Source organism: Perca fluviatilis, chromosome 8, assembly GCF_010015445.1.
Source record: "Perca fluviatilis chromosome 8, GENO_Pfluv_1.0, whole genome shotgun sequence".
Taxonomy (NCBI): domain Eukaryota; kingdom Metazoa; phylum Chordata; class Actinopteri; order Perciformes; family Percidae; genus Perca; species Perca fluviatilis.
This window is the reverse complement of record NC_053119.1, coordinates 90,092-118,086: the sequence shown is the minus strand read 5'-3', so window position 1 is coordinate 118,086 and position 27,995 is coordinate 90,092. Positions and strand designations below refer to the sequence as shown.

Below are 27,995 nucleotides of genomic sequence, written 5' to 3'. Positions count from 1 at the left end.
CTCACCATTTTGGAGAGTTTCTCCACTTCCTCCATGGCGCTGATGATTTCCTGTTCAGAGTCTCGGGCCTGCCTCCAGACGCTGTCGGCCTTCGTCACAACGCCATCACACCCTTCGCCGCCACACCGAGTCCGACCCTCTGAGTCCACGCAGCCCAGACCGCCGCATGGAGAGGACGAGCACGAGTCCTGACCCGAGGATGGACTGCCACAGGTCTGAGAGAACCAGGAGAGACCGGAAATAAAGGTTGGATCTGTTTAGTTCATAAAATATATTTATATAGATCATAGATAATCTACACGGCCTCAATCTGTATGTGGTCGCTGTCAGGTATTTAGTTTGAATCATTTTCTGTCTGAATGTTTATTCACATCCAGCGTAACTATTACAAACTGGTTAGGGAACTAACTTTATGTGTTATAAACAACAAAACATACAATAATCTGGCTCCTTGTAGAAATTATAAAAACAGGAAGATATAATAATGTGGCACCTTGTGGCTTATCTCTGATTGGTCCAGAGTCTGCAGCTCTCCCGCCAGGTCATCGAGCTTCTGAGCATGCTCAGTGTGTCTCCTCAGGAACTCCTCTCTGGTTCGGTTCAGTTTGTCCTCAGCGAGTTGCCGTAGAGCGCCTGAGGTTTCCACGGCGCCGCCGGCCTCGATGGTGGAGGCGTTGGCTCGAGCTTCAGACGCCTGAGACTGCAGGAAGTACTTAGTGACGCTGTCCGTCGCCCCTGGCAACACACAGGAAGTACAGGTCAGATAAAGAAAACTTTATTTAAAGTCTACTAAAGATGTTCATCCATAATCAATATTAATAAAATCTCCTAACCCAGCTGAACCGGAGAATAAACTCTTTGATTTAGGAAATAGTGCTCAATGACCTAAAGCATGGTTAAGAAATACTCCATGAAATACTCCATTAAAGACACAATGTCGCAGAAAGTTTAATAACCAAGCTTTTTCCACAGTAACATCCACTCTACATCTGTTGGAGTCAATTATCTCCAAACTTAAACTGCCATAAACGTGGCAGATGAGATCAGTAGCAGTGGAGATGTCGCCCTAATGTTTTGGAAGCATTGCAATGTATTGATCCCAGGAAATCCACTGGAGATGAAGAACTGGTTCTACTTGTACTAAATGATATATGGTGTCAGCCCTTGTTTGAGATCTGCCACCTGACATCATCCTGGCTCCAGTGATTGGCTTACACTTCAAGCCCCCAGAGTTAGCACTAAACCTTCTGTGGTCCGACACGTGCAACTTCTATTTTTGTCCATTTCGTCAGCTTGCTTTAAATACTTTAACTGACTTTTTCTGCATTAAGTGAGTAAGGGGACCTTGAGTAGTTAGTGGTTATAAACTCTGGCCCAGTTTAAAATATAACCGTTGACCGTGAGACTAGAATAAAAATGGTTCTCACCTCTGGGGAACGTTCAATGGTATGCTATGGTTACCGTGTTGAACAGCACGTTTCCTTGGAACATTTGAGTAATTTTCTCTGCTCATTGGTTGTGTCCCAGCTGACAGCCAATCAGCAAAGACGTGTCTGGTTTGTTGGCTGTGTCCCAGGTGACAGCCAATCAGCAGAGACGGGTCTGTAAACTCGTGGTAATAAAAAGGGGTGTAAGGGTGTTCAACGCCCCCCCCCCCCCATTTCAGTTTAAATAAATGGTCTGCCACGGTTTGTCGGGGCTGAACGTGGCCCTGATGTTACAGAACAGGAAGTAGTTTTACAGAACAGGAAGTCATTTTACAGAACAGGAAGTGTTTTTTTTTCACCCCTGATGTTGGAGTTCTTGATGAACTGGACCTGGTCCAGCAGCTCCAGAACCGTGCGCTCCAGTTTCTGAGCGTCCGCCGTCACAGAGCCCAGTTTACTTCCTGCAGCCGAGTCCTCTTCCTGCAGCTGGACCACAGTCTGCTCAGTGTGGTTCAACGTCTGGCTCAGGGCCCCCATCAGGTCACTGGGGGAACAAACAGAGTTCATTTCATCTCACCTGGCCTGCTGCTGCAGGTTTAATATCATCTGCTACAGCAGGTTTAATATCATCTGCTGCTGCAGGTTTAATATCATCTGCTGCAGCAGGTTTAATATCATCTGCTGCTGCAGCTTTAATATCATCTGCTGCTGCAGCTTTAATATCATCTGCTGCAGCAGGTTTAATATCATCTGCTGCAGGTTTAATATCATCTGCTGCAGCTTTAATATCATCTGCTGCAGCTTTAATATCATCTGCTGCAGCAGGTTTAATATCATCTGCTGCTGCAGCTTTAATATCATCTGCTGCTGCAGCTTTAATATCATCTGCTGCTGCAGGTTTAATATCATCTGCTGCTGCAGCTTTAATATCATCTGCTGCAGGTTTAATATCATCTGCTGCTGCAGCTTTAATATCATCTGCTGCAGCAGGTTTAATATCATCTGCTGCTGCAGGTTTAATATCATCTGCTGCTGCAGCTTTAATATCATCTGCTGCAGGTTTAATATCATCTGCTGCTGCAGCTTTAATATCATCTGCAGCAGCAGGTTTAATATCATCTACTGCTGCAGGTTTAATATCATCTGCTGCTGCAGCTTTAATATCATCTGCAGCAGCAGGTTTAATATCATCTACTGCTGCAGCTTTAATATCATCTGCAGCAGCAGGTTTAATATCATCTGCTGCTGCAGGTTTAATATCATCTGCAGCAGCAGGTTTAATATCATCTGCTGCTGCAGGTTTAATATCATCTACTGCAGCAGCTTTAATATCATCTGCAGCAGCAGGTTTAATATCATCTGCTGCTGCAGGTTTAATATCATCTACTGCAGCAGCTTTAATATCATCTGCAGCAGCAGGTTTAATATCATCTGCTGCTGCAGGTTTAATATCATCTGCTGCTGCAGCTTTAATATCATCTGCAGCAGCAGGTTTAATATCATCTGCTGCTGCAGGTTTAATATCATCTACTGCAGCAGCTTTAATATAATCTGCTGCTGCAGCTTTAATATCATCTGCTGCAGCAGGTTTAATATCATCTGCTGCTGCAGCTTTAATATCATCTGCTGCAGGTTTAATATCATCTGCTGCTGTAGCTTTAATATCATCTGCAGCTGCAGGTTTAATATCATCTGCTGCTGCAGCTTTAATATCATCTGCTGCAGGTTTAATATCATCTGCTGCTGCAGCTTTAATATCATCTGCAGCTGCAGGTTTAATATCATCTGCTGCAGCAGGTTTAATATCATCAGCTGCAGCAGGTTTAATATCATCTGCAGCTGCAGGTTTAATATCATCTGCAGCTGCAGGTTTAATATCATCTGCTGCAGCAGGTTTAATATCATCTGCAGCAGGTTTAATATCATCTGCAGCAGGTTTAATATCATCTGCAGCAGCAGGTTTAATATCATCTGCAGCTGCAGGTTTAATATCATCTGCTGCAGCAGGTTTAATATCATCTGCAGCAGGTTTAATATCATCTGCAGCAGGTTTAATATCATCTGCAGCAGCAGGTTTAATATCATCTGCAGCTGCAGGTTTAATATCATCTGCTGCTGCAGGTTTAATATCATCTGCAGCAGCAGGTTTAATATCATCTGCTAGTGTTTTGGGTTAAGAGCGTAAAAAAAACCCCACAAAAGGATCAAAAGCGTAGAAATCTGATGCCTCTAAAATATAATATAGAATATGGATACATAATATATGATATATATGAAAATAATAACCTGGCCTGCTGGAGTCAGAATTAAAGATAATATATAATATATAATACATATTATATGATATAGAATATATACTATATGATATATATATGATAATAATAACCTGGCCTGCTGGAGTCAGAATTAAAGAAAATATAGAATACATAATATAGAGTATATAATATATGATACATAATATATACAATATGATATATATGATAATAATAACCTGGCCTGCTGCAGCAGGTCCTGGACATGGATCAGCGGTTGATATATATGGAGTCCAGATCAAAGATAATATAGAATACATTATATATAATATGTAATACATTATATATAATATATAATATGTAATACATAATATATAATATATGATATATATGATAACAATAACCTGGCCTGCTGCAGCAGGTCCTGGACATGGATCAGCGGTTGATATATATGGAGTCCAGATCAAAGATAATATAGAATACATAATATATAATACATAATATATGATATGTATGATAATAATAACCTGGCCTGCTGCAGCAGGTCCTGGACATGGATCAGCGGTTGCTCTGCCGGGTTCTGGTTCAGGATGAGTCTGATGTCGGTGGCGCTCCTCTCCAGGCTGTCGATGGACTTCCTGTACGGCCCGCTGACGCCGCTGGCTCTGACGGCGCTCACCTTGTTGACCAGGCGGTGCGTCTGATTGGCCAGCTGGCCGATGACGGCGTCCCACTCGGAGAAGCACTGGTGGCAGCGCTGGCAGTCGGGGAACGTCCCGGAGAAGCCGCGGGCGCAGACGTCGCAGCGCGGGCCAGACACGCCCTCCACACACACGCAGTGACCGCTGCTATGGTTACACTGTGGCGATGCCGTGCCGCGAGGGTCGCAGTCACACGCTGAAACACACACAAGCAGGGTTACACAGTGTCACACACACACACACAAGCAGGGTTACACACTGTCAAACACACACAAGCAGGGTTACACACTGTCACACACACACACAAGCAGGGTTACACACTGTCACACACACACACACACACACACACACACACACACACACACACACACACGCAGGGTTACACACTGTCACACACACACACAAGCAGGGTTACACACTGTCACACACACACACACACACACACACACACACACGCAGGGTTAGACACTGAGAGACACACACACACAACCAGGGTTACACACTGAAATACACACACAACCAGGATTACACACAGACACACAGGAACACTCCTCAGAGACAAACTTCCTGTTTAAAAAAACTGCTGAGAATTTGTGTGTGTGTGTGTGTGTGTGTGTGTGTGTGTGTGTGTGTGTGTGTGTGTGTGTGTGTGTGTGTGTGTGTGTGTGTGTGTGTGTGTGTGTGTGTGCGCGCGTGTGTAACATCTGGTTTGTATTTAAGCTGCAGAAACAAACATCATGGAGTCCCTCAGCTCAGCTCGTCACTAACAAAGCCTCTTTGTGGATTTCGGGCATATTTGGAGGTTCAGACAGATCTCCGGTCTCGTCTCCATGGCGACGGGACCGTCGGGCCTCGGGGGACTTAATATATATCTGAACCCTGACTCAGCAGTTTCTCCCTCCCGCACAGATCTGAACCCTGACTCAGCAGTTCCATTCATGTTTTCGGTCTGTTCTGATGTCTTTTATCCTCCAGAGCGAGGAAACAGAACGACGCTCCGCCATTTATTTTCACCAAGTAAAGAATTAGAATATGCTCAGTTCACACAATCTGGTTGAAATTCATATTTTTAAGCACATTACGATCCAATATTTATTGAAGTGTAAAATAAATAAAAAAAACTGAGGAACTGGAGAGTTCATCTTTTTGAAAATCAGAGGTGCTCTTTGGTAAAAACTCTAGGTAAGATTCCTTCATTCCATCTGACTACAATCAGATTCAAAACATCATGTTAATGTGTTTCTCAGGTGAAATAGACTCAAAGTATCACGTTGTACAGCCAGTCCTACTGTCTGACTGAAGAGTTATTATCAACACTCATTTTTCTCTCCGTTTTCTGATGTTGGGACATGTTTTAATGAATCAGAAACACTAATGGTTGATTGTTTGAACCACTCCAGTTCTCTGATTTCTTAGCGAGGATATAAAGAGTGAGCGTACCGTGACATTTGACCTCCGGGTCTCCCCAGAACAGCTCTCTACACTCGCTGCATGTTCTTCCTCCAAAGCCGGGCTGACAGGAACACTGACCGCTGATCTGTGGAACAAACAAACTTATGTTCAACGTGCAGAAGAAACCAGAGGCTCAATGTTCCACTGCAGAATGGGCTGAGTGTTTGAAAGAATTATTGTAAATGATTTAGAAACTGAAGATAAAAGCTTTTTTTGGTGTATTTTGTTGTGATCCTGTGTCGGTGGCTCCTCACCTCGTTGCAGGACATCCCGTGTGAGTGTTTGGCGTCACAGTTGCAGGCCTGACAGCCGCGGCCGCTCGCCATGTTCCAGGTGTCGGCGGCGCAGCGGTCGCAGTGCTTGCCCATCACGTTGGGGAGGCAGTGACACTGACCGCTGCTGCGCTCGCAGTCACAGTCTCCGGATGGCGGGCAGCTGGACGGCTCGCTGCCCAGCCGGTTACAGACGCACTCTGGGGACGGGAGAGGCAAATACTTACTCACCATTAACCCTAACCAAAGCCCATTCACCCACAGGTTACAGAACCAGAACACATCACCATTCATCCACAGGTTACAGAACCAGACCACATCACCATTCATCCACAGGTTGATCAAGAGGTTACAGAACCAGACCACATCACCATTCACCCAGAGGTTACAGAGCCAGACCACATCACCATTCATCCACAGGTTACAGAGCCAGACCACATCACCATTCATCCACATCACCATTCATCCACAGGTTACAGAACCAGACCACATCACCATTCACCCAGAGGTTACAGAGCCAGACCACATCACCATTCATCCACAGGTTACAGAGCCAGACCACATCACCATTCATCCACATCACCATTCATCCACAGGTTACAGAACCATACCACATCACCATTCACCCAGAGGTTACAGAGCCAGACCACATCACCATTCACCCACAGGTTACAGAGCCAGACCACATCACCATTCATCCACAGGTTACAGAACCAGAACACATCACCATTCACCCACAGGTTACAGAACCAGACCACATCACCATTCACCCACAGGTTACAGAGACAGACCACATCACCTTTCACCCACAGGTTACAGAGACAGACCACATCACCATTCACCCACAGGTTACAGAGCCAGACCACATCACCATTCACCCACAGGTTACAGAGCCAGACCACATCACCATTCACCCACAGGTTACAGAGCCAGACCACATCACCATTCACCCACAGGTTACAGAACCAGACCACATCACCATTCACCCACAGGTTACAGAGCCAGACCACATCACCATTCACCCACAGGTTACAGAACCAGACCACATCACCATTCATCCACAGGTTGATCAACCGGTTACAGAGCCAGACCACATCACCATTCATCCACAGGTTACAGAACCAGACCACATCACCATTCATCCACAGGTTACAGAACCAGACCACATCACCATTCATCCACAGGTTACAGAGCCAGACCACATCACCATTCATCCACAGGTTAATCAAGAGGTTACAGAGCCAGACCACATCACCATCCATCCACAGGTTACAGAACCAGACCACATCACCATTCATCCACAGGTTACAGAACCAGACCACATCACCATTCATCCACAGGTTACAGAACCAGACCACATCACCATTCATCCACAGGTTAATCAAGAGGTTACAGAACCAGACCACAGCTGTTAGAGTCCACTAAAAGTTCTGTTGTTGCTGCTGACAGACTCAGATTATTATTCTAAGTGTCTGATAACATTATGGGATGGATCCCTACAGAGATAGACCTTTTAGTTAAAGAGTAAGATCCTTTTAGTTTAACATGAAACAGCCTCGAAATCACCATTACCAAACCCACCAGACTCCATGTACAATCAGGACTTTTATAATCGTAAAACACACTTCATTTAATTCAGCATTTAATTCAATGCCATGCTTTAATATAACAGAGGACCTTTATGTTAACTCTAGTCCCCCCCCAAATTGATAATTGTGTAGCTGGTGCTACAGCCTGCCTACGGACAACTTTAGACTCTGTTGCTCCCCTCAAAAAGAAGATGAAGCAAAGGAAACTAGCACCTTGGTATAACTCGCAAATTAAAACAAAACTCGCGAAAACTTGAAAGTAAATGGCGATCCACCAAACTGGAAGAATCTTGTTTAGATTGGCAAGAAAACCTATAGGAAGGCCCTCAGAAATGCCAGATCAGACTATTATTCATCACTGATAGAAGAAAATAAGAACAACCCAAGGTTTCTTTTCAGCACTGTAGCCAGGCTGACAGATAGCCACAGCTCTATTGAGCCATCTATTCCTCTAGCTCTGAGTAGTGACGACTTCATGAACTCCTTTAATGATAAAAAACAAAAAACAAATATTTTGCCCTCAACTTCTAACGGTTCACTTTTAAACACAGGACTGCTAGAAAGAATGACATATACTTAGACTGCTTTTACCCTATAAACCTTCAACAACTACTGTTAAAGGTATCTTCAGCTGAGCCCTCTACCTGTCTCTTAGACCCCATCCCAACGAGACTACTCAAAGAAGTGTTACCCGGGGTTAACACTTTATTACTAGATATGATCAATATGTCTTTATTAACAGGTTATGTACCGCAGTCATTTAAAGTAGCTGTGATAAAACCTCTTCTGAAAAAACCCACCCTCGATCCTGAGGTCTTAGCCAACTATAGACCTATATCTAACCTTCCCTTTCTCTCCAGGATCCTTGAGAAGGTAGTTGCTAATCAATTATGTGACTTTCTACATAGCAATACTTTATTTGAGGACTTTCGAATTTAGAAAGCATCATAGCACAGAGACAGCACTGGTGACAATTACTAACAACCTTCTAACTGCTGCAGACAAAGGACTTGTCTCCGTACTTGTCTTATTAGTGCTGCATTCAACACTATTGACCATACCATCCTGCTACAGAGACTGGAACATTTAGTTGGCATTAAAGGAATCGCACTAAGCTGGTTTAAGTCCTATTTCTCTGATCCATCTCAAGGCACGCTAAAGTTAGCCATGGCGTTCCACAAGGCTCAGTGCTTGGACCAATTCTATTCTCCTTATGTATGCTTCCTCTTGGTAATATTTTTAGTAAAAACTCAATTAACTTTCACTGTTATGCGGATTACACCCAATTATACTTGTCAATCAAACCAGACGAAATCAGTCAGCTAGCTAAACTTCAAGCATGCATCAAAGATATAAAATCATGGATGACCATCTGATGTTAAACTCTAACAAAACTGAAGTTATTGTGCTGGGTCCTAAACACCTCCGAACTTCATTATCTAAAGACATAGCTACTCTGGATGGTATTGCCCTGGCCTCCAGCACTACTGTCAGAAATCTAGGGGTTATTTTTGATCAGGATATATCCTTTAACGCCCATCTAAAACAAACCTCAAGAACAGCCTTTTTCCATCTTCGTCACATTGCCAAAATTAGGAATATCCTGTCTCAAAACGATGCTGAAAAACTAGTCCATGCATTCGTTACTTCCAGGCTGGACTATTGTAATTCCCTACTGTCAGGTTGCTCAAATAAGTCCCTTAAGACTCTCCAGCTGATCCAGAATGCTGCAGCACATGTTCTGACGAGAACTAAGAAAAGAGATCATATTTCTCCTGTATTAGCTTCTCTGCATTGGCTTCCTGTAAAATCCAGGATTGAATTTAAAATCCTCCATCATATCTAGAAGAGCTCCTTATACCTTATTGTCCCACTAGAGCACCAGAATACAGAGTTACTTGAGATTCATAGAGTCTCTAAAAGTAGAATGGGAGCCAGAGCCTTCAGCTACCAGGCTCCTCTCCTGTGGAACCAGCTCCCAGTCTGGGTCCGGGGGACAGAGCCTTTAGCTATCAGGCTCCTCTCCTCTGGAACCAGTTCACAATCTGGTCCAGGAGCCAGAGCCTTCAGCTACCAGGCTCCTCTCCTGTGGAACCAGCTCCCAGTCTGTATCCGGGGGGCAGACACTGTCACCACATTTAAGAGTAAACTTAAATCTCTCCTCTTCGATAAAGCTTATAGTTAGGGAGTGAGGAGTTGCAGCATCCACCTAGCCCTGCTTCTCCTCATAGTCGTCAGATTCATCTACCATATAATCAATAATATAATCAAAGTAGAGGGAGGCAGGCCAGTACAGCCCGATCTGGCTGGGAGAGTTCTAGCCTGATCAAGCTCCTCTCCTTAACTTGTCTCTCTTAGCTATGCTGTTATAGTTTTAGACTTTCGGGGGACTTCCTTTGACACACTGAGCTTCTCTTTCCTCTCTCTTTCCATCTGTGTGCTTCCATGTTCCAGAAATGCTCGTTACTAACCTAGCTCTGGGGAGCTTATTCCCTGTTGTCCTTTTGTTTTTTTTTCCGCCCAGCATGTTTCCTTGGATTAGGGTGGCCACTAAATCATGGTTGCAGCCTGTCGCCGTGGTCCTGCTGCGCGCCCTGCTATGCCCTGCTATGCCCTGTTACACCGTGCTACACTCTGCAGTGCCCTGCTACGTCCTGTTACACCCTGCTACGTCCTGCTGCGTCCTACTACGCCCTGCAGTGCTCTGCTACGTCCTGCTACGTCCTACTACGTCCTGCAGTGCTCTGCTGCGTCCTACTACGTCCTACTACGCCCTGCAGTGCTCTGCTACTGCTTGCTCTTGGGGGAATTATTGGAATTGTTGGGTCTTTGTAAATTACAGTGTGATCTAGACCAACTTTATATGTAAAGTGTCTCAAGATAACTCTTGTTATGATTTTATACTATAAATAAAATCTTTCCACTGTTCCAACAATCACCGCTCTGGTTTGGTTGAAATAAACCCTTAATTCACCCATTTACATGTGGAGATATGCTGGCTCTATACATGCTAAAAGTCCTGATTATTTACATGGAGTCTGGTGGAGATATGCTGGCTCTATACACGCTAAAAGTCCTGATTATTTACATGGAGTCTGGTGTAAATATGCTGGCTCTATACACGCTAAAAGTCCTGATTATTTACATGGAGTCTGGTGGAAATATGCTGGCTCAATACACGCTAAGAGAGAGACGGCATTCATCCCACCTGGGACGGTGCCGCTCTCATATCAAAAAATCTGAACGAGTTTATCAGACATAAACCATGACAACCCAAGTTTGATATTAGTAATCAGAGGTGCAGTGCTACGCGCCCCTCTGTGCTTCCGTTGGAGCAGTCGCCCACTCATAGTCTAATAAGCACGGTGTCTGTCCCCCGGCTCAGATCGGTTAAATCAAAGGTAAACGAAGATGCGCTATACTTAACAACCTAATTGGAATTAAAACTACTGCAATAAAACAAAATGGGAAAATTAGATGTGGACTATTAAATATTAGATCTCTGTCTTCTAAAGCAGTACTGGTAAACGAGTTGATATCAGACAATAAAATTGATTTATTTTGTCTTACTGAAACCTGGCTGGGCCATGAAGACTATGTTAGTCTAAATGAAGCCACTCCTCCCAGCCATATTAATACTCAAATTCCTAGAGGCTCAGGCCGAGGAGGGGGAGTTGCAGCCATCTTTGATGCAAGCCTGCTAATTACTCCTAAACCTAAATTACATTATAACTCATTTGAAAGTCTTGTTCTTAATCTTCAACATCCAAAATGGAAAACATTACAGCCAATTATATTCGTTGTTATTTACAGGGCTCCAGGTCCGTATTCTGAATTTTTATCTGAATTCTCAGAGTTTTTATCATGTTTAGTCCTTAAATCAGACCAAGTACTTCTTGTAGGTGATTTTAATATCCATGTGGACGTTGACAATGACAGCCTTAGTACTGCTTTCAAGTCATTACTGGATTCAATCGGTTTCAGTCAGAGTGTGCACAAGGCGCACTCTTTTAACCACACCTAGACCTTGTCGTGGCATATGGTATTGAAATTGAGGATTTAATAATATTTTTGCAGAATTTGGTATTATCAGATCATTCTTTAATCACTTTCGAATTCTTACTACCTGATTATATTAAATTAGATAAAAGCTCCTACACCAGATGCTTATCTGACAGTGCTATAGCTAAATTTAAAGAAGATATTCCAACAGCATTCGACTCTATGTCATGCCTTAACATAACAGAGGACCTGTATGTTAACCTCAGTCCCTCTCAAATTGATGCATTTGTAGACGTTGTTACGACATGCCTACGGACGACCTTAGACTCCGTGCTCCCCTGAAAAAGAAGATGATGAAGCAAAGGAAACTAGCACCTTGGTATAACTCCCAAACTTCGCAAATTAGAAACAAATCTCGCGAAACCTCGAATGTAGGTGGCGTTCCACCAAGGTGGAAGAATCTCGTTTGGATTGGCAAGAAAGTCTCAAAACCTATAGGAAGGCCCTAAGAAAGGCCAGATCAGACTATTACTCATCACTAATAGAAGAAAACAAGAACAAACCAAGGTTTCTTTTCAGCACTGTCGCCAGGCTGACAGATAGCCACAGCTCTACTGAGCCATCTATTCCTCTAGCTCTGAGTAGTGATGACTTCATGAGCTTCTTCAATGATAAAATTACAACAATTAGAGATAAAATTCATCACCTTTTACACTCAACTTCTAACGGTTCACCTTTAAACGCAGAGTCGTTAGAAATAAAGACTAGTGTCGACATATACTTAGACTGCTTTTATCCTATAGATCTTCAACAATTATTGTTAAAGATATCCTCAGCTAAGCCATCTACCTGTCTCTTGGACCCCATCCCAACGAACTACTCAAAGAAGCATTACCTGTGGTTAACACCTCATTACTAGATATGATCAATATGTCTCTATTAACAGGTTATGTACCACAGTCATTTAAAGTAGCTGTGATAAAACCTCTTCTGAAAAAACCCACCCCTGGATCCTGAGGTCTTAGCAAACTATAGACCTATATCTAACATTCCTTTTTCTATCCAAGATCCTTGAGAAGGTGGTTGCTAATCAGTTATGTGATTTTCTACATAGCAACAGTTTATTTGATGACTTTCAATCAGGATTTAGAAAGAATCATAGCACAGAGACAGCACTGGTGAAAATTACTAACGACCTTTTAACTGCTGCAGACAAAGGTCTTGTCTCCATTCTTGTTTTACTAGATCTTAGTGCTGCATTTGACACAATTGACCATTCAATCCTGTTACAGAGATTGGAACACTTGGTTGGCATTAAAGGGAATTCCTCTGAGTTGGTTTAGGTCCTATTTCTCTGTGCGATCTCAATTTGTGAATGTTAATGATAAATCCTCCAAGAATACGCTAAAGTTAGCCATGGGGTTCCTCAAGGCTCAGTGCTTGGACCAATTCTATTCTCCTTATATATGCTTCCTCTAGGCAATATTATTAGAAAACACTCAATTAACTTTCACTGTTATGCGGATGACACCCAATTATACTTGTCAATCAAACCACGACGAACCAGTCAGCTAGCAAAATTTCAAGAGTGCATTAAGGATATAAAATCCTGGATGACCTATAATTTTCTGATGTTAAACCCTAACAAAACTGAAGTTATTGTGCTGGGCCCTAAACACCTCCGAACTTCATTATCTAGGGATATAGCTACTCTGGATGGTGTTGCCCTGGCCTCCAGCACCACTGTTAGAAATTTAGGAGTTATCTTTGATCAGGATATATCCTTTAATGCCAATCTAAAACAAACCTCAAGAACAGCCTTTTTTCATCTTCGTAACATTGCCAAAATTAGGAATATCCTGTCTCAAAACGACGCTGAAAAACTAGTCCATGCATTTGTTACTTCCAGGCTGGACTATTGTAATTCCCTACTGTCAGGTTGCTCAAATAAGTCTCTTAAGACTCTCCAGCTGATCCAGAATGCTGCAGCGTGTTCTCACAAGAACTAAGAAAAGAGATCATATTTCTCCTGTATTAGCTTCTCTGCATTGGCTTCCTGTTGTTGGATCCAGGATTGAGTTTAAAGTCCTTCTCTTGACCTACAAAGCTCTAAATGGTCTAGCACCATCATATCTAGAAGAGCTCCTAATACCCTATTGTCCTACTAGAGCATGCTGGCTCCCAGAATGCAGAGTTACTGGTGGTACCTAGAGTCTCTAAAAGTAGAATGGGAGCAAGAGCCTTCAGTTATCAGGCTCCTCTCCTATGGAACCAGCTCCCGATCTGGGTTCGGGGGGCAGAAACTGTCACCTAATTCAAGAATGAACTTAAAACTCTCCTATTTGATAAAGCTTATAGTTAGGGAGTGAGGAGTTGCAGTGTTCACCTAACTGGCCCAACTGCTTCTCTTCATAATTGTTAGATTAATAATACATAACAAAGTAGAGGGAGGCAGGCCAGCCAAGCCAGATCCGGCGGGGGAGAGTTCTAAGCCCGAAAACGCTACCTCTCCTTATGACCTGTCTCTCTTAGTTACCTGTTATAGTTACGCTGTTATAGTCCTAGACTGCCGGGGGACTTCCTTCCTTTGACACACTGAGCTGCTCTCTCCTCTCCCTTTTTTTTTTTTTTTTTTTTACTGTTACTGTTTCTATTACTGTTACTATTACTATTACTATTTGTGTGCAGCCCGTCCCAGAAATGCTTGTTACTAATCCTAGCTTCTGGGGAGTTTACTCCCCGGAGTACTTATGTTTTTTTTTCCCCCAGCGTATTTCCTTGGAGAACGTTGGCACCAAGATCCTGGTTGCAGCTGTCGCCGTGGTCCTGCTGCACTCCCTGCTGAGCTCAGCGATGCCCTGCAATGTCATGCTGCGTCCTGCTGAACCCTGCAGCTTCCCGCTACATCCAGTCACTGTTCCATTATTAATGTGACTACTATCGCCACTGTTCATCACACCCCCAACCGGCTCGTCAGACACCGCCTACCAAGAGCCTGGGTCTGTCCGAGGTTTCTTCCCAAGAGGGAGTTTTTCCTCGCCACTGTCGCACTGCTTGCTCTTGAGGGAATTACTGGAATTGTTGGAATTGTTGGGGCTTTGTAAATTATAGAGTGTGGTCTAGACCTACTCTATCTGTAAAGTGTCTCGAGATAACTTATGTTATGATTTGATACTATAAATAAAATTGAATTGAATTGAATTGAAATTAAAAGTCCTGATTATTTACATGGAGTCTGATGGAAATATGCTGGATCTATACATGCTAAAAGTCCTGATTATTTACATGGAGTCTGGTGGAAATATGCTGGATCTATACATGCTAAAAGTCCTGATTAAATGAAGTGTGTTTTACAATGATAAAAGTCCTGATTATTTACATGGAGTCTGGTGGGTTTGGTGATGGGGATTTCATGTTAAACTAAAAGGAACTTTAATAAGATGACCCTTAAATGGTACCCAGTAAAGCCAGTATACTCACTGCTACAGTCCTGCAGCAGGGCGTTGCCGTAGTAACCCAGCTTGCAGCTCTGGCAGTAAGCGCCCTCGCTGTGGTAAAGGCAGCGCAGACACTCGCCGGTCTGGGCGTCGCAGGACTCTGGGTCCAACATGTCGATGTTGTTGTTGCACTGACAGGGCTGACACTGCCCTCCCACCTCCCCAGGGTTTCCATAGTAACCAGGGGAGCACTCGTCACAGCGAGCACCTGCAGAGAAGAAGAAGAGTTACAGACGTCTGACATTTCTGACGAACAGTTTCATCTGTAAAATATAACAATCTGTTGATTCCAAACGCCAGCAGTGACTGTCCTCTCCTGACAACAGAAGTTCATTCTATTTAAATCTGACAGCCAATCAGAAACCAGTTTTGTAAAGATGAGTAAAGTCATAAACTCAGAAGATATTCACGTGCGATCCAGTCTGTTGGAGGTTTAAAATGGAAACAAAAGGAGAACGTTTGGGATTCCTGCGTCTGTCAGCAGCTGATTCCAGCCTCAACATCTCATTTCCTGCCGTAATAACAGAGTACATCACATTCCTGCTCTCAGCCTCTTTTTCCATCACACTAAATCACAGCTTCTCTTTAAATCAAACTTGTTTCCATCACACTAAATCACTCTTCTCTTTAGATTAGACCTGTTAGTATCTGCAGGGCAGCTTCTGTTTGACTTGAGTTTATTTCTCTCAGAAAGCTTCCTGCTGAGAAGGAGAGCCTCAGGCTGAAGGTCAAACTGTTATTATTTGGTTTTATCCTGTAATCTAGTCTCGGATTTAAAACTGATTCATTGGGAAATTTACCTAATAAAAAGTTTTTTTTAATGCATTCATTTGCATTTTGATCTACTTCAATGTTCAAAGTATTTACTTCTGTTGATAAACTCTGTTTCAACTAAGTTTTAATCTCTGTTAAGTTAAATAAAATAACTTTTTTTTTAACCTCTGTATGGTTACCTTACTGTTCGTGTTAATAAAGTTTTTCTTACCTCTGAATCCAGTGTTGCAGACACAGACGGCCTGCTGTGAGTCGTCGCCACGGTAACAGCTTCCTGCAAACTGCCGCAGGCTGCCGGGGCCGTCGGGACACATGCAGGGGCGACAGTGGTCACCTGACCCCAACACCGGGTCGCCATAGTAACCATCCAGACACCTGGACAGAGGGGAGACACAGGAAGTGATGAGGACCAGTTATTGGTTCAAAAGTCTGAAGTTGTAGCTATATCTCAGGTATATCTCACCTCTCACAGTGTGTTTTATATCTCAGGTATATCTCACCTCTCACAGTGTGTTTTATATCTCAGGTATATCTCACCTCTCATAGTGTGTTTTATATCTCAGGTATATCTCACCTCTCATAGTGTGTTTTATATCTCAGGTATATCTCACCTCTCACAGTGTGTTTTATATCTCAGGTATATCTCACCTCTCATAGTGTGTTTTATATCTCAGGTATATCTCACCTCTCATAGTGTGTTTTATATCTCAGGTATATCTCACCTCTCATAGTGTGTTTTATATCTCAGGTATATCTCACCTCTCACAGTGTGTTTTATATCTCAGGTATATCTCACCTGGTTGTCTCACCTGTCTCAGTGTGTTTTATATCTCAGGTGTGTCTCACCTGTCTCAGTGTGTTTTATATCTCAGGTGTGTCTCACCTGTCACAGGTGTGTCCGGTGCTGTGGTCCCTGCAGTTGAAGCAGCGTCCCGTGTCAGCCTGGCAGTCGTCCGCGTGTCCATTGCAGGAGCAGGGTCGGCAGGTTGGGAAGCCCCAGTGACCCGGCAGACAGCGCTCACACTGCCGACCGTACGATCCGGAAACACAGACGCACTGACCGCTCAGCTGATCGCAGAACGAACTCTGAGAGCCCTGAGGGTCGCACGCACAGGCTGCAAACACACACAACACAGAAACACTATAACATATATACATATACAGTGTACAGGTTTACAGCTGCCAACACACACAACACAGAAACACTATAACATATATACATATACAGTTTACAGGTTTACAGCTGCAAACACACACAACACAGTTTGTATAAAGTTTATGGTCGGGACTGTAGGGAAAGGTTATATCTGTTGCCAAGAACAAAACCGTAATGACCCGAATTTAAGACGGGTTTTTCCTTATGAATATATAAAAAAGTGAGGTGGTCCTATATTTGGGATCTAGATCAGGGCTTCTCAATTATTTTAACCCAGATAGGGCTGAGTTAAAATAACAGATCTTTGTTTGAGTGATCTGATATTGATAAATAAAATCCAGAAATTGACCTTTTAATATCTGTCTTTTCACCATTGATGTAGAAGTAAAAAGTCCTTTAAACAAAGTTTTCTGCTTGGAGTTTACAGCAGAAGTTCTCTGAGAATTTCTGTCGTGGCACATAGAGACTCAAAAGGAAGATGTTTGCAGACTATTTAATGTCACACGTCTTTGTTATGTAAATGCTTGGTTTATATCCAGATAAACTGGTGTTGGAACTGAAGTGTCCATAACCTGACTGATATCCAATCAGAAATTTAATCCAATCAGGACCTTAGGAATCGGAATCCAAATCATTGGCGATACCCAGCTCTAGTCAAAGATCCATTTCTGGATTTAATTAATCGACATCAGATCACTCAACAAAGATCTATTTAAACTGGAGAATCTATTATTTTAAACCAGTCCTAATTTATTGACGCCCATTATCAGTAAGTATTGATTCTAAATCAAGGGATATATATATAATAAATAAATAAATATTAATAAATAAAAAATGAAGGGATGGGGCTTCTGACCTCTGCAGCCGTTGGGTCCAAACTGGAAGGTGTCCGGAGAACATCTGTCACAGTTCCTGCCGACCACGTTGGGCCGACATTGACACTGACCGCCGCTGGGATCGCACACCGTGCTCAGGGAGCCCTGAGGATCACACTGGCATTCTGGGAAACAGAGTCCAAACATAAAGGGTGAGGATCACACTGGCATTCTGACAAGAGTCCAAACAGGAGATGAGTTTGAGACAACCAACAGGAAAACTTGTTGACAGATCCTTTCCTAAGGGAGCGACGGTGACAGATTTATGAGCCAGACGGTCTGAAGACACTGAAGAAGAGACTAGTCGAGTCCTGTTTAGGAAGTCAAGGATCAACGAGATGGAAACATTGCTTCATTGCTGAGTGACATCACTCAAGAGTTCAACACAAACAGGATGAAAGAGTAAGTATGTTGGAGTCTCAGCTTTCTGTAGAGTGAGGCCCAGATCTGTCCTAGAGCAATGTGTAAAGACATAATTTGGCCTGAATGCTGAAAAGTTGAAGTTCGCTTTTTTGAAATTCTTCAAATCTCTTCTGTGGAAACATTTACATCTTTACTGATGTGGACGAATTGTTTTGGAGTAATTACATTTAAAAAGAGTGTCAAAATATTTCAAAAAGCACCACAAATAGAGTTGAAAGCGTCTGATGAAGAGTGATGTGTATGTACTGTATGTCATCAGATTTAAGGTGGACTGGTGTACCTTTGGCTCCCTGGTGCAGCATGGCAGAGATGCTGAAGATGAAGTTTCTGCAGATGTCGGTCATCTGCGACTTGATAACGCCCTGGCTGTTCTCCAGACAACGATAACGCTGAAAAGTTTCCCAACCGCTGTTCCCGCTGGACTCTCCTTCTTCTGAAGATCCCGTGAAGATCTCCAGGTTCTTACAGTGAGGCATCAACACGATCTGAGGGTCAAAAAGTTCTTACAGTGAGGCATCAACATCATCTGAGGGTCAAAAAGTTCTTACAGTGAGGCATCAACACCATCTGAGGGTCTAAAAGTTCTTACAGTGAGGCATCAACACAATCTGAGGGTCAAAAAGTTCTTACAGTGAGCTATTAACACCATCTGAGGGTCTAAAAGTTCTTACAGTGAGGTATTAACACCATCTGAGGGTCTAAAAGTTCTTACAGTGAGGTATTAACACCATCTGAGGGTCTAAAAGTTCTTACAGTGAGGTATTAACACCATCTGAGGGTCTAAAAGTTCTTACAGTGAGGTATTAACACCATCTGAGGGTCAAAAAGTTCTTACAGTGAGGCATTAACACCATCTGAGGGTCTAAAAGTTCTTACAGTGAGGCATTAACACCATCTGAGGGTCTAAAAGTTCACTCATTCCCCCTGCTCTGGTGTTCCCCCCTCTCATTCCCCCTTCTCTGGTGTCCCCCCCCCCTCTCATTCCCCCTGCAAACAATGTTTCTCCTCCTGATTGGGTCTTATCAGTCACAATGTCTCGTTCTGAGACTAACACTACTAATGTTACCATAGTAACTACCAGCAGGGGGCGGAGTCTCCACGCTGCCTCCTGTTTATGTCCAGTATACCAGGATGATTATGAGATATGAGGTTTGGGCGTGTTAGTGTAAACAGAGATTAGTTCTTCTACTGGAGATAAAAACCCTCGGTGCACCGAGATCACTTTGGATCAAAACTCAAACACTTAAAAACCAAAACGTAGCGCTGCAGATGAAGCCTCACAGTCCATTCAAATAAAACTCACACACACAGCAAGGTAAAAAAAGTTTCTTATCATATCTGCTGCTCAGCTCACTTACTGTCACTAAACAAGCTGGGATTTAAGTGGACGTTCAGTTGTTTGCCTGTTGCTTTTAAAGGCATCATGTAGTCTTTGTTAGAGCATTGAATTACACTTACACTATGTTCTAACAGTTATCTGATGTTTCTGCTAGGAAACCTTGCCAGGTATGTGGTAACTATTTTAGGCTATACAAGCAATTGTTTAATTAAAAGGCACCAGAATACAGGAAATGACATTTACTCCAGTTAAACATTTCTGAGGAAGGACCAACACACAATGTATTTGTATATTATTATATTTATAATAATAATGGGAATCTGTTGCTTATTTTATACAGTGTAGTACACAGAATAAAGTGTGATACATGTCACCACTTTCTCAGAGTAATCGATTAGATGATTGGCAGAAAATGATTCTTAATCTCCTTGGTAATTAGCCTAGAAATCTAGACGCACCCTAGTGGCAGCAAATTTATTTTGCAGCCAGGGGCCAAAAATTTTGTCTACGCACTCTCCGTTGGCTTGCGAGCTGGAAAAAACAAATTTTGGTCAGGCCAATCACATCGTGTATAGAGTCGGTGGGCGGGGCTTATGGCTGCTGCTGCTGGAGAACAGCGGTCTTCTGGAAGACTTGGAGTTCAGCTTTTCTTTGAGAAAAGAACAAAGAACGGCTCTGAAGTCATTCTTCGTTGCTCTGCCTGGTTGTAGCGCTATCCTATTGGTGCAGAGGGAATATGAAAGAAAACCGTTTATCCCGCCCCTCGGATTGAGCCCAGCCAATGGTGAGTTCCCAGACCCAACATCTGGATGTGGGTCTGGCTTGTCAGGCTACTTGGTAATAATTTTTTTAAGCAAAATCTCAAATCCTCTGTTTCCAGCTCTTCTAGTGTGAATATTTTCTATCTTTCAATCTTTGGGTTTTAGACCAAAAGAGACATGTAAAGATGGGATTGTGGTCGGGAGCATGATCTGCAGATTGATGGATAATATAAATAAGGGCTGTTTGTAGCCCTATCTCCAGATGGTTTCCTTACCGAGTCAATGAGTGTGTACGGAGACTGGACGTCGCTGACGGCCGAGTACAGCGGCAGACTGAGGCGGACCGTGTAGTTCAGACCAGATTCAAAACAAACCGGTCTGGGAAGAGCCACATATCTGAGGAGACAGGAAAACTAGTTACTCACAGTTTTAACTTCCTGTTGAAGAGGACTCGTATATTAATGTATTTTTGGCGGCTGAATGTTACCGTGAGCCGGGATGAAGTGAGATCATCTGGTGGTCGTCGTCAGGAACCGTGTTGACACAGCGACTGTCTGCTCTGATAGGTCCAGGTCTCATCACTGTCATCAGAACCTCCTCCCATTGGTCGGGCAGCTGCAGGACCAACACACCACAGCTTTCATGGTTTAAACATTGGACTTTAACCCAAACATGTTTTCTTTTTATTCTCCTTTCTTTGGTCATCTCTTCTTCAACTTTTTACCTTCGCCAACAAGGTTATTGGGGTTAACGTATGTATTGTGATTTAGAACCCTAGAATAGATTTTTTAGTTTTTTTTACTAATGATAGAGCTAAATATTTTGTTTCTACGGTAGCACCGACGGCGAATACATCATATCTGTTTCCAGGGAAACAGAGCGAAAGCAGAAAAAGGTGAAGATCCATGTTATGTTGTTCTTTACAAAGTAAATTAATGTCAGACTGACTGACTCTGTGATGTCATTCTTCTAAGAAAACTATCAGATTTTAGAAATGTCTCATGATATATTGTCTCTAGAAGTGTTTTATTAAACTTTTGTTTTTGTTAGGGAAGGAAAAGAAAATACCAAATACTCAAAATGTAAAATCCAAATCCAATCAGAATCCGGGAAAAAGCATACCGTCCCAGTGCTACAGCTTATGTTCACTTTGTCCGTCTCTCTGTCAGCAGGATTACAGAAAAACTTCTAACTTCAGGCTCGATTTTGAGGAATCTTATTGGTCCAAGCTCCGAGTCTGGGACCAATAAGCAGCTAACGGAGTTCCAGTTCAGACTTTGTTTCCTGCTTCTTGGTTAACGGTTACGAAGGTCAGAAATATAAATCTACATTAGCATCTGTAGTTTCATAGTAGGTTTCTGTTTGTTACGAAGAGAAAAAACAACCGTTACAAAGTTGTTCAGCTCAGTGAGATGAGAAAAGTAGCATCAGTTGCTAGGTAACAGACATAAAAGTTGATACTGTAAGCTATGTTAGATTAACTGTTTAGCATTTTCTAACCTGAGATAAGATAGGATTCTTAAAGTTAGTTAGGATTTGTCTCTGTAATATCAAATCGGTAAAATCCTCTCTTAGACTGAATTTTAGACAGGAAGTTTCTGTAAGTTGGCTGCTGGACTCCACTTCCTATTGGTCAATATAAAGATCTATTGGTCGTTATGTTATAACATAACATTATGTTACGTTATGATAACAGTCTGTCTTAACCACACAACGTTTCTGATGGTTTTATCCAATCGATCGGAGAGTGAGGCCAGCGTCCAATCATTGGTTTGCATTCAGCTGGTGGGCGGAGCTGCACCTTGTTTACTAGGTTTCGCCACTGATTTCCTGAATCCGTTCCAATTCACAAGGTCCCGATTTGATTACATTTCTCCTACCTGAGGTTCGTAGCGGATGATGATGTCGTACTCCATGGAGTGGGGGATGTTGTCCACGGTGAACTCCAGGAATGCCCCCTCTGGGACGTTGACCAGACCGATACCTGTCCAGGTGGGACTGCGGTCCAGAGGGTGGGGCCGCGGCACCACCGTCACTCCCTGAAGGATGACATGAAGACCAGTCACAGGTGGTACCGAAAGCTTTTGTTTTCATATTTCTCATGCTTTAACAACAAATATCAAAGAAGCAATTTCCCTGGGGAAAATAAAATATTAAAATATATATATATTAAAATATTAGTCATGAAATAAGTCCAAACTACAATTTTTTAAGTTTTGAGCTCTTTTGAAATACAAACATTTGATCTTTTTGGAGTTTAAACAAAGTTTCCCCATGGTTTATTTATTAATTTGAACGTAGAACAGTCCAGAATAACAACTTACTTCAGGTACATTTACCCTGTTAACCCTAACCCTGGGCATCAACACTTCACTCTACACACAGACGCATATTTACCCACGAATGACACTGACCAAAGGTTGACAATCAAAGCCACAACTAAATTAAAAAGAATTAACAGTGGCAAATGAATTTATTAAAACTTAAATGTAATAAACAACTGAAAATAAGTAGTTACTGTATATAAATATATATACATACAAGTGTGTGTCGTCATTGTAGAAATTTAACATGGTGAATAATTCAGCTATAAAAACAGAAGTGGGCCAAATATTTAACCCTGTGGGACACCACATTAAATGTATGGCCTCCAATACTGACAAAAACTGTTTTGAAGGTACAAAAGGTATCAAACCAGCTGAGCTTTTCCAGAAATATCAAACTTTTGAAATTAAAAGTCATATTTTGACTTTTTAACTTTTTACATCCCATAATTTTGATGTAAAACGTGACTTAGTATCATAACTTTTGACACACCATCAGTGATCAAGCTTTCACATGTTTTGTACACGATCTTCCACAGAAAACAGCGAGATTTAAAGATATAGGAGAGTTTTGCCAGCTGATGAGTTAAGGTTAAAACAATGACTCACAGGTCCAAACTTGGCGTCCTCGGCCTCGTAGGTGTAGTGATCCAGAGCGATGAAGTAGAATCCAGACTGGACCTGATCACAGCGTCGACCAAACATGTGATCTCTGCAGACGCACTGACCGCTCCCCTGATCGCACCTGCAGGAACACACACAGATTATCCAATCAGAGACTGTTGATGAGTCAGCTGTTAGCAGTGATTTGGATTTTCCTGCCAAAGCTGAAGCTCCCTAAAGCTGCATTCTCTCTAACTTCCAGCAGGGGCGACTCCACTGGCTCTAAACAGAAGTCTGTTTCTGTAGAAGTCTATGAGAAAATGAGCCTACTTCTCTCTTGATTTATTACCTCAGTAAACATTTCCATAATTAGTTTATGGTCTCAATTGCTAGTTTCAAGTCTTCTTCAACACAGCATGATGTTCATTTAGTAAATGATGTCAGTTCCCATTTATTCTAAAATAGAGGATAAAGCAGACGATGCTTTAGGACCTGTCAATCAGGAGGCTTAGCAATGCTAACCATGCTAACACTGTGGACATTAAAATAACTCAACTTGTTTTTGGATGTTGTCCGTGTTTTCATTTTAACCTTTGACCCTCTCACTGAGTGTTAACATCCTAAACTTTGACCCTCTCACTAGCTGTTTCACCTCAGCAAACATCACTGGAACTTTTCAGCAGACTGCCTGAAGAGAAGAGGGAGGGAGACATCATGCTGTGGACTGATGACTTTGAGCAGCATGAATGATCAAAAATTAAGTAGCGTTAGCTGGTAACTTGAGGGAACGTGTGCAGATTTTCTGTTCTGCCGTACGTGCAGATGAATGTTTCTAGCACCCAAAGGTCTGTGTTTATCCACCGGTAAATCTCCACTGGATGACTGGCTTCGGAAGGGTTGAACATCAGAAACTTACACTTAAACAACACTTAGACAGCTCCAGCCTCTTGTTCTACAAGAAGCCAAGATGGCCACGGCCAAAAATCCTAAGTCACTGCTGCTACGTTCATTATTTCTACTCACCGGTTGTTGATGGCTCCTCCTAGATCACAGTCACATGGTCTGCAGCCGTCCATATCGTTACTGAGACCCCAGTGTTCAGCCTACACACACACACACACACACACACACACACACACACACACACACACACACACACACACACACACACACACACACACACACACACACACACACACACACACACACACACACACACACACACACACACACACACACAATATCCTTTCATTAGTTTTAAATCCATCAAGCAGTTGGTTTGATTTAAGCAGAATACTGAAAGCAGCAGAACTGAGAACACTTTAATATCTTTTTATTTTAGTTTATTTATTACAAGTTATAACGTTATCAACATATTCAAAAATGTTATCGCATATTTTCCTCACATCATGCAGCTACTTTTAATCTAAAGTCTTTTCACAGACGTTGTGTACGATAAGTAATTAAGTAAAGAATAAGTAAAGATGAACTCTGTGTGGAATCATTGACCCTGTCAGATACACACACATATCACCTCTCTCGGTTATAAATGTGTAATAACTATTCTCACCACACACTGGTCACAGTCTCGTCCCGTCACCAGACGTTTACAGAAGCAGCTTCCTGTTTCACTGTCGCAGGGGTTTCCTCCAGGAAGAGTTCCCACCAGGCTGCAGCTACATGCTGGAAACACACCGCAACAATATGCACATTAACAACACACACAGAGTAATAACACACACAGCAACAATATGCACATTAACAACAGACACAGTCACAATATACACATTAACAACACACACAGCAACAATATGCACATTAACAACACACACAGAGTAACAACACACACAGAAACAATAATGAGGTCTCAGTGTGTAGGTGTTGTGAGGCTACGTCTACACTGCTACGTTTTGGTTTAAATATGAATATATTCTGCTGCGTCCACAATGCTGCGGCCTTTCCGAGCCCCTAAAACATTTGGAAACAGTGCTGCCCCGTTTTGGTTTGAAAGTAACAACACACACATTAACAACCCACACCGGCACGCACATGCCCAGTGTGTGTGAATGGTCATGTGATTTGTGATGTCAGAGATGTTAATATGGACGTAGATTAGTTGTGCTACTGGAGCTAAAACTCTTGTGTGGACTGCAATGGTTTCTGTCTTAAAACGCTTAAAAATGAGAAGGTAGCAGCGCAGATGTAGCCTGAGAGTGTAGGAGTGTGTGTCTTTGTGTTGTTCGTCTCTGTGTTGTGTATAGTGGGTTGTGTATATAGTGTGTTGTGCGTCTCTGTGTTGTGTATATAGTGTGTTGTGCGTCTCTGTGTTGTGTATATAGTGTGTTGTGCGTCTCGGTGTTGTGTGTATAGTGTGGTACCCGTGCAGCCTCCAGGCGTGGCGTCACTCAGCCCGTAGTGCGCCTGTTTGCAGCGCTCGCAGCGCTCTCCTTCCACGTTGACTTTACAGCGACACTGACCGGCGATCAGACCGCCTCCAACGTCCGTCAGACCGTCACAGACTCCTCCGTTCAGAGAGCCCAAGGGGTCGCAGTTACACACTGCAGACACACACACACAGAGGCAGTTACACACTGCAGACACACACACACAGAGGCAGTTACACACTGCAGACACACACACACACACACACACACACACACAGGCAGTTACACACTGCAGACACACACACACAGAGGCAGTTACACACTGCAGACACACACACAGAGGCAGTTACACACTGCATACACACACAGAGAGGCAGTTACACACTGCATACACACACAGAGAGGCAGTTACACACTGCACACACACACACACACACACACACACACACACACACACACACACACACACACACACACACACACACACACACACACACACACACACACACACACACAGAGGCAGTTACAGGCTGCAGACACACAGGACAGGACGTTAAACAATGTTCAAATAAAGTAAAGTTCTACAGGACAGGAGGTTACATCTTCATGTTAGGAATAATAATAATATCACGGTTAAAGAGACAAAGACAAGAAGACATATTTGTGTTTATGACTTAAACATCAAACTGTAACATGAACTAAAACAACAATGTGTTCACACGGCCTGCATTTTGCCCGAATATAGACTGAGCAATAACAGAGGGTGATTTAAAGAAGCTCCGCATGTTAGGACACGGGGTTTCATTTTACTGCTGGCAGATGTTGGGGGGGGTCTCTCTGAGTGTTGGGGTTAAGTTAGGATTTAAACAGTGACTCACACTGGCAGATGTTGGGGGGGTCTCTCTGAGTGTTGGGGTTAAGTTAGGATTTAAACAGTGACTCACACTGGCAGATGTTGGGGGGCTCTCTGAGTGTTGGGGTTAAGTTAGGATTTAAACAGTGACTCACGCTGGCAGATGTTGGGGGGGTCTCTCTGAGTGTTGGGGTTAAGTTAGGATTTAAACAGTGACTCACGCTGGCAGATGTTGGGGGTCTCTCTGAGTGTTGGGGTTAAGTTAGGATTTAAACAGTGACTCACGCTGGCAGATGTTGGGGTCTCTCTGAGTGTTGGGGTTAAGTTAGGATTTAAACAGTGACTCACACTGGCAGATGTTGGGGGTCTCTCTGAGTGTTGGGGTTAAGTTAGGATTTAAACAGTGACTCACACTGGCAGATGTTGGGGGTCTCTCTGAGTGTTGGGGTTAAGTTAGGATTTAAACAGTGACTCACGCTGGCAGATGTTGGGGGTCTCTCTGAGTGTTGGGGGGTTAAGTTAGGATTTAAACAGTGACTCACGCTGGCAGATGTTGGGGGTCTCTCTGAGTGTTGGGGTTAAGTTAGGATTTAAACAGTGACTCACGCTGGCAGATGTTGGGGGGGGTCTCTCTGAGTGTTGGGGTTAAGTTAGGATTTAAACAGTGACTCACGCTGGCAGATGTTGGGGGTCTCTCTGAGTGTTGGGGTTAAGTTAGGATTTAAACAGTGACTCACACTGGCAGATGTTGGGGGTCTCTCTGAGTGTTGGGGTTAAGTTAGGATTTAAACAGTGACTCACGCTGGCAGATGTTGGGGGGGGTCTCTCTGAGTGTTGGGGTTAAGTTAGGATTTAAACAGTGACTCACACTGGCAGATGTTGGGGGGGTCTCTCTGAGTGTTGGGGTTAAGTTAGGATTTAAACAGTGACTCACACTGGCAGATGTTGGGGGGTCTCTCTGAGTGTTGGGGTTAAGTTAGGATTTAAACAGTGACTCACGCTGGCAGATGTTGGGGGGTCTCTCTGAGTGTTGGGGTTAAGTTAGGATTTAAACAGTGACTCACACTGGCAGATGTTGGGGGGTCTCTGTAGTGTTGGGGTTAAGTTAGGATTTAAACAGTGACTCACACTGGCAGATGTTGGGGGGGGTCTCTCTGAGTGTTGGGGTTAAGTTAGGATTTAAACAGTGACTCACACTGGCAGATGTTGGGGGGGGTCTCTCTGAGTGTTGGGGTTAAGTTAGGATTTAAACAGTGACTCACACTGGCAGATGTTGGGGGGGGTCTCTCTGAGTGTTGGGGTTAAGTTAGG

At 43.1% G+C, this 27,995-nt stretch overlaps 1 protein-coding gene across 1 annotated transcript in view; it reads right to left on the bottom strand.

The window, feature by feature from the left end:
- lamb1a (laminin, beta 1a) overlaps positions 1 to 27,995 on the bottom strand; it is a 51,026-nt gene that overhangs the window by 7,875 nt on the left and 15,156 nt on the right. The window contains exons 10-27 of the mRNA XM_039808042.1: positions 25,826 to 26,005; positions 25,018 to 25,130; positions 24,471 to 24,550; positions 23,454 to 23,589; positions 22,401 to 22,559; positions 21,008 to 21,135; positions 20,796 to 20,916; positions 18,701 to 18,905; positions 17,979 to 18,122; positions 16,850 to 17,081; positions 16,178 to 16,341; positions 15,176 to 15,400; positions 6,087 to 6,304; positions 5,821 to 5,917; positions 4,207 to 4,576; positions 1,787 to 1,971; positions 494 to 735; positions 6 to 215 (exon numbers count right to left, since the gene is read on the bottom strand). Of these exons, the coding sequence (XP_039663976.1) occupies positions 6 to 215; positions 494 to 735; positions 1,787 to 1,971; positions 4,207 to 4,576; positions 5,821 to 5,917; positions 6,087 to 6,304; positions 15,176 to 15,400; positions 16,178 to 16,341; positions 16,850 to 17,081; positions 17,979 to 18,122; positions 18,701 to 18,905; positions 20,796 to 20,916; positions 21,008 to 21,135; positions 22,401 to 22,559; positions 23,454 to 23,589; positions 24,471 to 24,550; positions 25,018 to 25,130; positions 25,826 to 26,005 (3,209 nt within the window). The remainder of the gene's footprint in view (positions 1 to 5; positions 216 to 493; positions 736 to 1,786; positions 1,972 to 4,206; positions 4,577 to 5,820; positions 5,918 to 6,086; positions 6,305 to 15,175; positions 15,401 to 16,177; positions 16,342 to 16,849; positions 17,082 to 17,978; positions 18,123 to 18,700; positions 18,906 to 20,795; positions 20,917 to 21,007; positions 21,136 to 22,400; positions 22,560 to 23,453; positions 23,590 to 24,470; positions 24,551 to 25,017; positions 25,131 to 25,825; positions 26,006 to 27,995) is intronic.